Below are 12,887 nucleotides of genomic sequence, written 5' to 3'. Positions count from 1 at the left end.
GCCCTTAACCTTCATCTAATTTTGAGGGTAGATCCTGCCACGTGGAGATCCAAGATTAAGGCATGGTTTTGCGTGAAACTGCTTCAAGTTTCCCACTAGTTCGGAAGGTTTCTCTGTTGTTATTTGTGCCCATGCCTTCTTAGCAGTGTACTTGTTTAATATATCGCTATTAATACACTTCAGGCTAACAGGAGCACACACGAAGTATTTTTTTTTTTTGGTTTGTTTGTTTGTTTGCTTTTAGCGGTAAAGCCAAAAGGAAGTTTAATCAGATAATGGTACCTCCCCTGTTTAAGAAAATGAAGTATTTCCTAGTAAAAACAGCAGCAGCAGTGATTTAACAATGTAATCTGATCTAATATTAGTAACAGGCTGTGCCTTCAGGGAGCAGTATAATATCCAATCCACTGAATAAAGTCTGTCTCGCATTAAATTCTGGATCCTTTTTGAAAAGATGGCTTCCCAGAATTGGTTCAGCAACTTCATAAAAAGCTGTGCTTCCCTTCGTTTTTTTAGGTTTACTACCGGCAGGGCTGGAGTTGGGCACTCGTTTAAGTCAGGTTTTAATAATTTCTGGCATTTTGTATACATACCAAGGAAAGGGTGCGATAATTAATCCTGAACCCTTTCAAGATGAAGCCACACACACTTTCGCTCTTATTTCATCTGGGTTTCTTGGGGGAGTCGGGGATGTCAGAGTATGGCCTCAAAACTGGGAGAGCTGCCAGAACCCTTTGCTTTCCCTAAATAAGTGTATTTTCCAAAAGTTACGGCCTCTTTCCTTTTCTCCTTTTTTCCTTTTCTCCTTTTCTCCTTTTTTCCTTTTTCCTTTTTTCTTTTTATTTTTCCTTTTAATTTTTCTTTTCTTTTTCCTTTTTCACCTTTCCTTTCCCCTGTCCCTTTCCCTTTTCCTTTCCCTTTTCCTTTGCCTTTTCCTTTCCCTTTTCCTTTCCCTTTTCCTTTTTCCTTTCCCTTTCCCTTTTCCTTTTCTTATCCCAATCTCAGTTCTCAACACAAACTTGTTCCAGATCTCATCCCGGTCTCCGCTCGGTGTCAGCTGTAGGGTTGCTTAGGCACGATCTCCTTGTAAAACAAGCCAGTTTACGCTGTTTGGATTCGATGCCTCTGATTACCTGCCTGATGGATTAAATGTTAGGACATGTCAAACGCGGTTCTTTATTGCACCCAGTTAGCCTTAACCTTTTTCCTTTGGCAGGCTTTTCGCGATTCGGAACAGGTTAGTCCTGTTTAATGTAAAATCAGAGGTTGACTTTCGGTGTCAGGAGAAGTGTTGCTCACATACGGGGCTGTTAAGTAACATGTGGTGTAACTGCGTTAAAAAAAATTGGTGAACAAGCCCAGCCTTCCCCTCCTGGTAGGGTTAGCGCAGTTCTGTTTTTAGAAAGCAGCGCCTGAAAACCCTTCTGTGTTTGCATTTAACTAGGTGAGGAGTCCTAATGGGAATTTAATCAGCCACGGGGCTGTAATTGCTGCCTTTTTGAACCGAAGGCCTCGTGACTCGGTTACACGCTGGTGCTTCTAGAAAGGTGCAGGATTTTTGCTTGTGAACGTTTGCGAAGGAGCAGCGCAGGACGATGGAAGGATCCGGCCCCCTTGCACAACTGCAGCAGAGCTCTTGAGTGCGTTTGTCCAGCAGGGTCAGAAATTCAGGTATGTTTTCTAGCTGCTTTTCATCCTCCTACCACGGCCGAACGCTCGAGCCTCGGCATGGGCCAAAGAAACTTCCCCTGTGGCCAGTTCTGTTACTATAAACAGCTGCTAATAATTAGCAACAGAGCCACAAAACACCCGGGCAGAAAATAGCTGCCTGTTGGCTAAGCGAGTGGCATTCTGCCTTGCATCTCTCAAGTACTGCGAGGCAGAATAAATGCTGGCACTGGCGGCTGAAGATCCTCCTTCCGAGGAGGAGGAGCGTGGAGCTGAGCAGGTGAGTCTGCTTTTTGACCTTGCCGCTGCAGGGATCTGCTGACAGCCTCTTTGCTCCCTGGGAGCTGCAATTTCCCACTGGGTTTGGGTGGGAACAACCCAGAGTGTTACTTCTAGCTGCTCCCATTGCTCCCATCCCCTGATATGTTGGTGTGGAGCCACGCAGCCACGTAAAACCAAACTGAGCCACGCAGCCGAGTAAAACCAACCCAACCGTTAAAGATACGTTGATCTTCCTGGCTGTGCTTTTGTCAGGTTGGTTTTTAACCTAGACCAGCTTCATAAATGCTCGTGGGGTTGTGCAGGAAGGGGTGGGAGTAAGGAAGAAAAGGAAGAACAGAGTGCTGCTTTTAGAGGAAGTACTTGTTTATACTAACTCGAAGTGATTGAGAAACCTATAGCAGAAGCAGTGTGAGAGGCTGGCTGGGTATTTTACGTATACCTTCAAGAGCAGCAGGTTGCAAAGCCAAAGTTCCCTTGCTATGGAAGCTGGCTGTCCCAGCAGAACGGATTGCTGGTAAATGTGAAGCTGTGCTCAGGTTCGTGCTGCGGGGAAGTCGCTGTCTGCTTTCAGCTGCTGCTACCCCAGGGGTGGCTACCAGGCCTGTGGCAGATCCACAGAACACAGGGATGGTGAGGGAGCCACCTGTTTCGGTATGAAATCGTCTGGATCCCTCTCCTGGAACCGTTTTTGGTGTTTTGAGAAGCAGTAAGTCCGTGTGAGGTGGCACAGCTGTGGTTGCAGAAGGGTGAGGGACAGCCTCTGGTAGCTGCCCTTTCACAGCACCGCGCTGCTGCTCTGCTGGGGTGGTAGGGGACTGGAGCTCCAAATGCCAGCAGTTTCCTTGGACAAACGCCATTCTCCTCTTTAAAAAGGCACAGGCCCAAACAATGCATCATCCTGCAAGCCAGTCAAATGCTGAAGCAGAACCGAGTCTCCTTTTTGCATTTAATCAAGAGAAGGAATAATAAACGATGTTTGTCTCCAGCACAGAGGTGGAAGTGTTCAGCCAAACGTTTATTTAGTCTGAGGAAAAGCCAGATGCACTCAGAACGCCTTTCTTTCCAGTGCTAACATTAAAGCTGTACTTAAATCATTCGAGATAACTTTTCAGGAGATGGCCAGGTTACTAGAAACTGGAGCATAAACCAACTTGACAAGTAAATGGGACGACTGGGCAATTAGAGGCTTGCTAGCCTAACATAATTCCCAGGTTGATTAGTGTGGCTAGCAGTGCATGTGTCCATGGAGTGTGCTCCTTGAGGAACTGAAGGAGGGTAACGTGCAAGATGCTGGAAGGAAGGAAGGCTTCTCCTGTTAGACTGGCAGCCTCTGGGCTCTTTTTTGAGTCAAACACTTGGATATTTTGTGAAATATGCTTACCTTGGTTTTTTGTTGTTCTTGCTTTTCTCGGTGTCATGCACAATGTTACGTTAGGATCTGCTAGTGATTCAATGACAGCTGTAGCCAGAAACATTAAAACCGAATTAAATTCTCTAATAACTGATTTTTAACTATTTCCCTGGGAAGTTACCGATGAACAATGGAAAGACGGGGCCATTGGTATGCAAGGGTGGCTCAAGGCATCTCTTCATCCTTTGTTCCAGCGTCAAGAAGATGAAAGTTCATAAACTGCAGAGTCTTTGTTTGAGACAGGACATGTACTGCATCACTGGAAAACAAGTCCTGGGTAGCAAAATGCAGCTCTTCGCTACCATTTGTCAAACAACACGAGGAGGCTTTGATCAGCCTGCGTGCTTACATGGGAAGGCAAGTAGGGATGAGGGAAGAGGCAGGTCTTGGAGAGAGATCAGTGGCTGAAGTTATTGCAAGGCACTTTGAAAGCGAGGACGAGCAGTGGGTTGTTTGCCTTGGCTCATCCCCCAGCTTATTCCTTCAGATATTACGGTGTTTGCACAGAACACTATAATATTTTCCATCCTTTTCAGTGTGCCCATTCGAATTTTTCTTAGGCCGTGCTTCTTTTTCCCTTAAGGACCTCAAGACTCTGTAACTAGTGCACACAATTTCAGTTTTCTCGTGGTGTCCACTTAACCGCATCTACTGGCAGAGGTTTATTGCTGCTTAATAAAGTGTGTGTGCGATCACCTGAAATGTGCTGCGTGCATCGTAGCTTAATTAAGGTCACAGGCTTTGGCACTGGCTCAGAATATCTCGTTGCTCGTAGAACAGTACATTCCTGTTCCTTGTAAGCAAGAGATATCTGGAAACATGTATTAAAAATAGTTCGGTCTTAAAAGATTCGGGCAGGACTGCTGTTAACCCCCGTTTATGCTCTATTTTGGGACCGATGGGTGTAGTGCCCATCACCTGATCTCCAGACGGTGGTGTCACGGATGTGAAAACACTGCTGGTCGACCTCTGAGCCCTCACCAACGCTGGGAAATGTGAGAGAAGTCATTTGCCCGAGGCGTTGCGTAATTACCTAGCGTGCTTCTCCTATCTTAGTGGTCATTCAAGAAAACAAAACCACGGAACTGCGTGGGCCACAAGTAAGGCCCGTATAACTATTCCTCTTCTTTGGAAACCCAAGAGAAGGCAGTAATTTTCCTCGATGATTCACCCGCCTGCGAGCAGGACCTATTTGAGGCACGGGATTACGGTGGGATCGCCTTGTCAAGCTCGTAACGTGCTGTTCTGTGCCTCGCCTCGTCGTGCTACGACTCATGCCTGGATGGGAGAGAGTACAGATTTAACAGATTAGAGGAGATCTGAGCAGCTTTTGTAAAATTTTGCTCGCAGGTTAGTTCTCGGAGTTGCCTGATTCACTGGGATGTTAACCTCCCCTTTCTTGTTTGTACCATGTGCAGGAGGGCCAGAGGTCAAAGTAAAGCATGCAGTCAGGTTGAAGAAGAGCTGGTGTCATCAAATCTCCTCCAATATATGCTTTACAAGTGTGCATATTTCTGCATTTAAGCTTCTGCTCGTACCCCGCCTCTGTACAGTGCCCGACATTAACCCCTTTGTCAGGCCGAGACATTTTGTTCTACTTTCTTACTCTTTGTGAGTCATGAAAACGCCTTTTAAAGCGTTAGGGAAAGTACACTGAGAGTGCGTGGCAGATGGGGTACGTGGTCTCGTCTTCCTAACACACATTTTTAAGTTACTTTGGGTGCTGCGTGGCCTGATGTACCTGCACTGCTTGAATGATAGGTGAAAGATAAGCCTAATCCATCGTTTCTCTTTATTTTTAACCTTTTTAAATTATTTTTAGAAAGGAAAATATCACAGGACTGTTTCTTTCTCTATAAAATGAAGCCTTTCAACCTCAGGAGGAAAGGGAGTTTGCTGTATTACAAATTCCCATTGATATTCAAAACTACAGTCAAAACTATGTTTTCAATTAAATTTTGACTTTACTGGCCAACAAAGGTGAAAATAAAAAAAAAAATTTGTGCTAGATACACACATGGAAGTGTGCCCTCTTTACTATTTTAATCCAACTCCTCTTTAGACGCCATTTAATTAGATTTGGAGTTCTTTGCTACGTAAAAGCTTCTGTAATATTTACTTCCAGCAGGTAAATGAATTTGCCTGCCTTTTTGATAAGGAAGAACGCCGCCGTTCGAACTTGCCAAATTCAAAACGAGCTTGGGAAAAGAATCTGCCTGTAAGATGAGCCTGAACACAGCCTCCAGGGCTTACACAAGGACTGGAAGACCTTCCAGAGAGGCTGTTGCCCTCCAGCTCGTGTGCTAGACGTGCGCTTGGAGTCAGATGAAAGTGCCTCAGGGAGACGAGCGTTACACTCGCCACAAAATTGGCATAATGGACCGGCAATTCTGTGTTACTTCAGATAAAACCCGTCCATTGTGCCTCCCGCTACTGCACTTGAAGACTGCGACCGCTTTTTCTGGCATGCTTAAAATCTACTGCTCTTTTTTATCTGTGTCAATTACAGCTTCAAAGTCTGCCTCCATCCATCATCCATTATTCCTGTCTCTGAAATTATCCGATCGCTCCCCATCGTCTCCTGCTTCGAGCAGAACTTCTCCAGCCCTCCCTTAAGAGCCTAAATCTCAGACCTCCTCTTTTGTCCTCCCTCTTTATCCATCCCGATGACAAATGCTCCCAGCCCGCTGTCAGCCTGCTTGCGTATTCAGGCAGCCCCAGTGCATCGTATGAAACGTTCTGGTATGATGAACTGCCTTCCTGCCCTGCAACTACCTTGTAAAAGAGGGGGAAACTCTTTTGTTTGGGGGAAACTGAGTCAAATCCTTCCCGGACGGTGACGCAAGGGGACGTTGAGCCTAAGAGAAAGCTCTGGGCTTTAAAGCCATCTAGTACAGGAGCGTTATCAGTGACCTTAGCCTGTAACACGACGCGCTTGTTCTGAGAGATTTCCAAGTAGTAAGAGCTGATATGTAAACTTATTAAATTCTGCTGAATGCAATTTTGCCTGCCTGCCAGCAATTAAGCGTTTTATTACTGTAATTAAAATAATCGCTCCTGCCCTGGAACCTGTACTCTCTAGGTTTTATTCACCCAGGCCTTCTGTTATGATAAGCGTGTGTGCTCTGTGGTTGTGTTTTGGTGGCGGTGCTGTTTGGTGTGTTGTTGGTTTTTTTTATTACGCAGTGCTTGATTTCGTATTTGTGATAAACTAATCGCTATTCGAGGAGCGAGCTGAAACCTCAGACACTAGAGCAAGGTAAGAGAATCCCATCCCTTTCCTTCCTGCTGCGAGTTCAGCACGCCGCTAATTAGAGGGCAAATGAACTGTGCCACACGCAGAACGTAGCAAACCCAAACAGTGATGGAAAGAAAATGCTTCGCGGAAACACGGAGCTTACGAAGAAGTTGAACAAGTTCCTGTGTTTGCCGCGATTCAGTGACCCTGGGCAGTGCATCTCAGCTCCTCCTTTTCGTACCGAATGGGTGAAGAAATGCTTTCTTGAGACCTTTTTGTTGTGAAGTATTTATTACTTGTAGATTAAAACATTGGAACTTAAAACTTAAGTAAGATAACCTATAGCACTTGGTTATTTTAACTTCTCTCACGTGATTTGACTAGCTCAAAAGGAAATTATAGGAGTGAGTTGTTACTGAGGTGACCGAAACTGAGACTTCAAGTAATTTGGGGAAGTCTGGGAGGAGAAAAAAACCCAGACCAAAAAAAAAAAAGATGCTTTTGGCTGGAAGAAGAGAAGCGCTCAAGAAGATGTTCCCTTGCTGCACGTGTAGAACAGTGTGTTGGGGTCACGTGGAGGCAGAGTTGCTGCTGTGCTGCTCTAAACCCCAGACGTGTCATCTCCTTCTTAGGGCTGACTTTTAGGTTCGGTGCCTAATGGTCTGATTTACACTAGAGCCCGCAAAGAGGTTTGTAGCCACAGCTGAAAGGTCTGGGTACTTGTTGGGGTCTGGCAGCGGGGAACCATACCCCTAGAGGTTTTGTCCTGGGATAAGACTCCTTCCGAAATGCTTTTTCATTCTCCCAAGTGAACATTTGATTGACGTGGTGCTGTATGTAAGGCACAAAGGAAGGGGAAGGACAGGAGAAGCCTGTCTTACCTGGCTGGGATATATTTCACGAATAATGTACAGTGCACCAACAACGTATATTGCACCATTATTTCTTAATAAATTCGCTAGTCTCGTAGGATAAGAGACTGAAATGCACAGGTGTGTGCAGAAAGTGAAGATGGTTGCGCATGCCATATAGATCTCATTAAAAGTTTAAATATCTAAATGCCAGTCTTCAAAGTTACGTGCCCGATAGCTTATTTCTGCTTGTGTTTGCTTGAGGAATATCTTCGGTCTAAAACGGTCTGAATTTACACAGCGATGAACTTCTCTGCCAAGCCGTGCGATCGATTTGCTGGTGTTAGGGAAGTTCAGAGGAGCTGCGGGCTCTCAGATGTTCCTGCAAAGTAGCTGGCAACTTCCAAAAGTCCGACCTGGGCTGTCTGTGAGTAAATGGCAGCCTATGAATCACCTTCCTGGCATAGTGCTGGAATATCCCACGCTGTTTCTGAGATGGAACCTGCCTTAAATTTCCCAGCATCTGTTAGTCTGGTGCTGGCTGTGCTGAGGGTCTCAGACACCGGTATGTATTCTTCGGTGGCTTCGTCTAGGACCACAAACTGGATGAATTTAGGAGCTCAGATAAGCATCGTTTAACGCGAGGAACAACTGCATTTCACTGGCAAGTCCAGGGGTAGGAGGGATCGTGGAATAAAAGACCCTACAGGAGGCAGGGACAATGGAAAGCATTAAGCAGGAAATAGGGTATATGGTTAAAGGGGGGGGACACAATATCCTGAAAAAATGCTATTGAAATTTTTAAATGCTTGCTTTTTGTTGCAGATTAATCAGCCACTCGATGGGGATTAACAGTGGAGCACCTCTTTGTGTCGCCTTTCCACCTCTCTGTAGCAAGAATAACAACTTCAGCACTTCTTCAATAATAATTATGAAACTGGTATTAACTGAATGGCAATTATGGATTTTTAACTCTAACTCTCAGTAAACCAGCAAGCCATATGTTGAAATTCCTACCAAATAGCTTTTCGTCCTTGATGTCTCGTATCTGTACAAGAAGTTGCAAGATTCCTGTTTGTACAAGAGGAATATAAGCGTTTACTTGCCTGAGGAACAGAAGCTGAAAGAGAAGACACCCTGACTTGTTTGTGGAGTTATGGTAGTATTATTTATATAGATATAACAAAGATATATATATATATATATTTTTATGGTAATGAAAATGGCTCCCCAGAATGCTGACTCGGAATCTATGCAAGTTCAAGACCTACCTGTGGCACAGCTTCAGAAACCAGAAACCAAGGAGAATGAAAGCAGAGAGGAGACCATTAGTGAAGGGTCCATAGACCGGATACCGATCCGCCTGTGGGTGATGCATGGTGCAGTCATGTTTGGCAGGGAATTTTGTTACGCCATGGAGACGGCTTTGGTAACGCCTGTTTTGTTACAAATCGGTAAGTGAGTCTCATTTCCCTTCAGCAAAACTTTACACCTAAATTTTCTTTGAAGTCAGAGGAAGAAGGGAGTGGGAGCTGATAACTTAAAAATGCAGGTGGTAGAAAAAGGGTTATGTTTTTTTTCATTTTTGGCTGTGCCACAGATTGAGTCGTGTGACCATGTTTAAGTGGGGAGGATTTTCTGTCTGCATTCACCTTGTCTAATACTGCTTTGCTCCATAAAAGTTTAACCTGGTGTAAGTTTTGAGTTCATGTGTAAAACTAGCACCCTCAAAAGCTTCTAAAATTCTGCGTTAAAAGGTAGGTATCCTCGACACCAGAATCTTCAGGCTATAAAGGACTGCAGTGAAGCTTTTTCGTTTATGAAGAAATGCTTCAGGTTACAGTACTTCAGAATAACTAGATGTTTAATTTAGCTTTTCCAATTATTAATGCGATGTTACATTCATTTCAAGCCACTAGTGAGTGTTGTGTTATATGGTTAATGTGCTTTGTTTATAATTAACTACACAACTGCTATGGATAAACCATGATACAAATAGCTTTAGAAAAAATGAGGGAGAAAGGGGAATTGGAATAGGAGTAGTTTATGGTAAATTTTGTGGTGAGTACTATAATTAGGTTTCCGATAAACTGCTTGCAGTATAGACAGTATCTGGTATTACCTTATCAAATTCAGAAAATCATGTTCTCTATCAGATACCAGCAAATATTCCATGAAAGTGAACGGAGACACTGCAGCGAGCATGGCTCCACGTGAATAAATCAATCGTGTGTGTACACCGTGTAAATGTGCATGCAATATAGGCGTGTGACATCTTTGCTAATGTTTGCTTTGGCTTATACAAGCAGTCGTGCCTTGCAGCACGCTCAGTTGTGGCCAAACAGAAGCACCCAGCCTAGTCCCTAAATCCTGCTCAATGAATGTTTTTCAACATTGTTTAAAAAATTCAAGGTTAGCATTTGAGATGAAGCATTTGTGTTTTATTTGATACGACCAAAGAGCATCAGAGATTGAATGTGCGAGCATGCAATGTACAAATCCCTTCCTCCTTGCAGTTATAAAAATGTATTTTCAAATGAAATTACTGGTGGGTTTACGTTGTATTAACAGACGGGTCGATAACCAGTACAAGAGCCGTGAGAGATCCTTAGGGGTTATTCCTCCTCCAGGCTTTCCTGAAAATGTTCATTCTCAGAGCTCATCATCATCTTTGGATATATTATTGACATAGTTAAAATAGATTATAAAAGTATTACAACGTATTATTGATATACATTATACATGCTATAAATATATTCAGCTCCTCTGAATAGGAGCTTTCTGCTCAACCCGACTGGCTGAATACAACACACGCAAAGTTCATCTAGGAATATTTATGATGGCTGTAACTTCTTTCAGGATTTTTGGGTTTTGGATAAGTCAAGATTCACAGATTCAGAATATTTAAATTGTATCAGGAGCCTAGGTTTAGTTACTGTCTACCGTGACAACAAAATACTTGCATCCTGCTCCGCATGGAGAAGACCCCCAGTTTTGTAAGTGACCTGTACTTTTTTTTTCTTGTTTGTGCTGGCACTTGGATGTTTAAATGTATAGCTGGCTGGGCTGCCTTTACCTTCCCAAACGATTAAGGTCAGACAGTATAAACAAACCATCCTCTTAATTACTGATCACTCTCCTGGTTTACAGTTCTTTTGTGAGCTCTTCTAGCAGATCTGTTTCCTCCAGATAATTGAAAAATCTCTCTTCCCTTCCTTCCCTAACCCCAGTGATCACCAGAACATTGGGATTTGGGGGAAGGGAAAGGAAGAAAAGAGCTCTAATTTCTGGAAAAGCTGGCAAATGGGGATGCAGTGATGGTGTTGAGTGCTGTATAGATGAGAAGTGGAGGTAGCTGGTTATAAATGTGAGCGTTTGGGTAATTAACTGAAATTCTCGGTGCTTTTGCTCGTGTTCTCTTAGCAGAGCACCAAACATCGGTGGATGCACTGAAGGGTTAAGTTATTCACGGGTGACTTACCTCCTGTTTTGTAATTACCTCTTACATGCTTCTGTTTACCTTTATCAACCTCAACATCTGTCTGCCTCAACGCGAGCTCTATTTCTGCTTCGGTGGAGGGGGCTGCACGGAGCTGTTTGGCTGCCGTAATATTCCCTCTGCTTCTTGTTCTGGTGAAAGCAGCGCTCGGTTCTTTGCTCCCTGAGATCCGTTTGGCTTGAGGAACTTTCCGAGAGGTGGCAGCTGGAGAAGCGTGGCGATGCAACCAACTAAAAGCAAACAAAATCGCTCAAAATAAACCAAAAAAAACAGAAGCCTTTTGGATGTGCAAGGCAGACTCCTCCTTACAGCTGTACGTTAAATCTGAAGCTTTCTGGTTTGTACTCATGTTCCTCATCTCAAAGAAAACCTTTGCTCCCCGAAACACTCTGAGATTCTTATCTGATGCCATGGTTAAAACCTTAGACGCGTTAGCATGGTGTTAGACGCTTTGTGCTTGCAGGTATTTGACTTCCCTGTTTGTGTACCCTAAACCAGAGGTGGAGCTACCATCTGGCTGATCAACCACCTGTCCTAACCACCCTGAGACTTCAGCAGCTGAAGGAGATGCTCCCTTGGTGTGGTCCCTTTCCAGTTCAGCCCTGGTTGGATTGTCAGCGTGTTTAAATTCCAACAGGTTCTCAATTCCTTACAAAAGAGCTAAAGGTAGAGGTGGGAGCTGCTCCACTCGAAGGATACTGCGAATTCGAAAGCTCTGGAAGCCCCTGAATGCTGTACGCCTGCCAAAATACGTTCAGATTTGTGACTTTAATCTTTGTCTTTATTGCTGTGCTTAGATTGATGTTACATTGCCTTTTCAGAAGCGCAGCTACAAATTGGTGGCAGTCTTGTCATAAACGGGTTTTAGTAGCTTAGCAACAGGAACAAGACAAATGCATCTCCCAGGTTTTTTATTATTCTAACGTGTTCTTTGATTCCCTGCTATCTGCAGCTCAAGAGTTCAAAATTAAGCAGATAACTTGTTGAGGATAATTTGGAGGACACAGAACTACGCCCGGTAGGAGAACTGGCAGGCCGACTCCAGAAGAAATGATAATAGGTGGCCCTTCTGTAAGTTTTAACCTCTAAAAACCTTCGTTAACCTTTTTTTGGAGGCCTATTCAGGCAGCAGTTCTCCCAGCCAGTGTTAAAACTTCACAAAAAAGCAAGTGGCAGCTCCTTCAGCACACTGGGTATAGTTGTACGGGTCAGTCCAAGGTGGTTTTGGAGGAGTTGAAGGATTTTGTGTTACAATTTAGGATATTCTCTGCATTAACCCTGACTTATACCAGCTAATGCTTGCTTCCTCTGCGATGTTTCCATATTATAAATTCCATAAGAGCACGAGGAGGTTTTGTCTTCTGAAACATCTGGTCCATAATGCTGTTATCTGTGAGAGGGAATTAAAATCCCTGCTACTGTTAATGAGGGAAGAAAATAGACTGTCACTTAGTAACCTGGCTTCTAAGGATTAAATCTCCAAATCTACTGCCAGTTCATAATGGTTCGTGGAAAATTTGGATGCGGTTGGGAAATGGTTTTGCAAGGGATTTGATGTGAATAAAGGTGAGGAGGAGGTAAGGACTGGCCTGGCATAAAATCTTGGAGAAATCTGTGTGCTGGGGCTTGGGGTGGCTCCTACCTTCAGGAGGATTTGCCGTGCAGCAAATGAATAGCGGTGACGCAAACACAGAGTTTAAATTTTATATTTAATACAATGAAAGCTTTACCAAACCTTTCCTGTTGCTTCAAAGGCTCTTTCCAGTGCTGTTGAGTGTTTTATGAATAGTTAATAGGCAGAGAAGTGACTGTCAGCACCAGAGCTGTTCCTCATTCCCCTGCATAAATTATTAAGGAGATTACACCAGTGCTTTAGGAAGAAACAATGTGCATTTACATAAGGAGAAACACAAACATGCCTTGCTTACCTTTACAGCA

General features: G+C 43.9%; 1 protein-coding gene across 7 annotated transcripts in view; it reads left to right on the top strand.

Moving 5' to 3' along the window:
* Positions 1–12,887, top strand: part of SLC45A4 (solute carrier family 45 member 4) — an 81,860-nt gene that overhangs the window by 40,336 nt on the left and 28,637 nt on the right. For 5 of the 7 annotated variants that reach the window (XM_048049221.2, XM_048049187.2, XM_066990780.1 and 2 more), the window contains exon 2: positions 8,276–8,904. In XM_048049221.2, the coding sequence (XP_047905178.1) occupies positions 8,661–8,904 (244 nt within the window). In that variant the 5' untranslated portion in view covers positions 8,276–8,660. Of the gene's footprint in view, positions 1–1,444; positions 1,672–8,275; positions 8,905–12,887 lie in introns of all 7 variants that reach the window. The other 2 variants (XM_066990779.1, XM_066990781.1) reach the window with 1 other exon arrangement.

This window comes from Anser cygnoides, chromosome 2, assembly GCF_040182565.1.
Source record: "Anser cygnoides isolate HZ-2024a breed goose chromosome 2, Taihu_goose_T2T_genome, whole genome shotgun sequence".
Classification (NCBI taxonomy): domain Eukaryota; kingdom Metazoa; phylum Chordata; class Aves; order Anseriformes; family Anatidae; genus Anser; species Anser cygnoides.
This window is presented reverse-complemented; position numbering and strand designations above follow the sequence as displayed.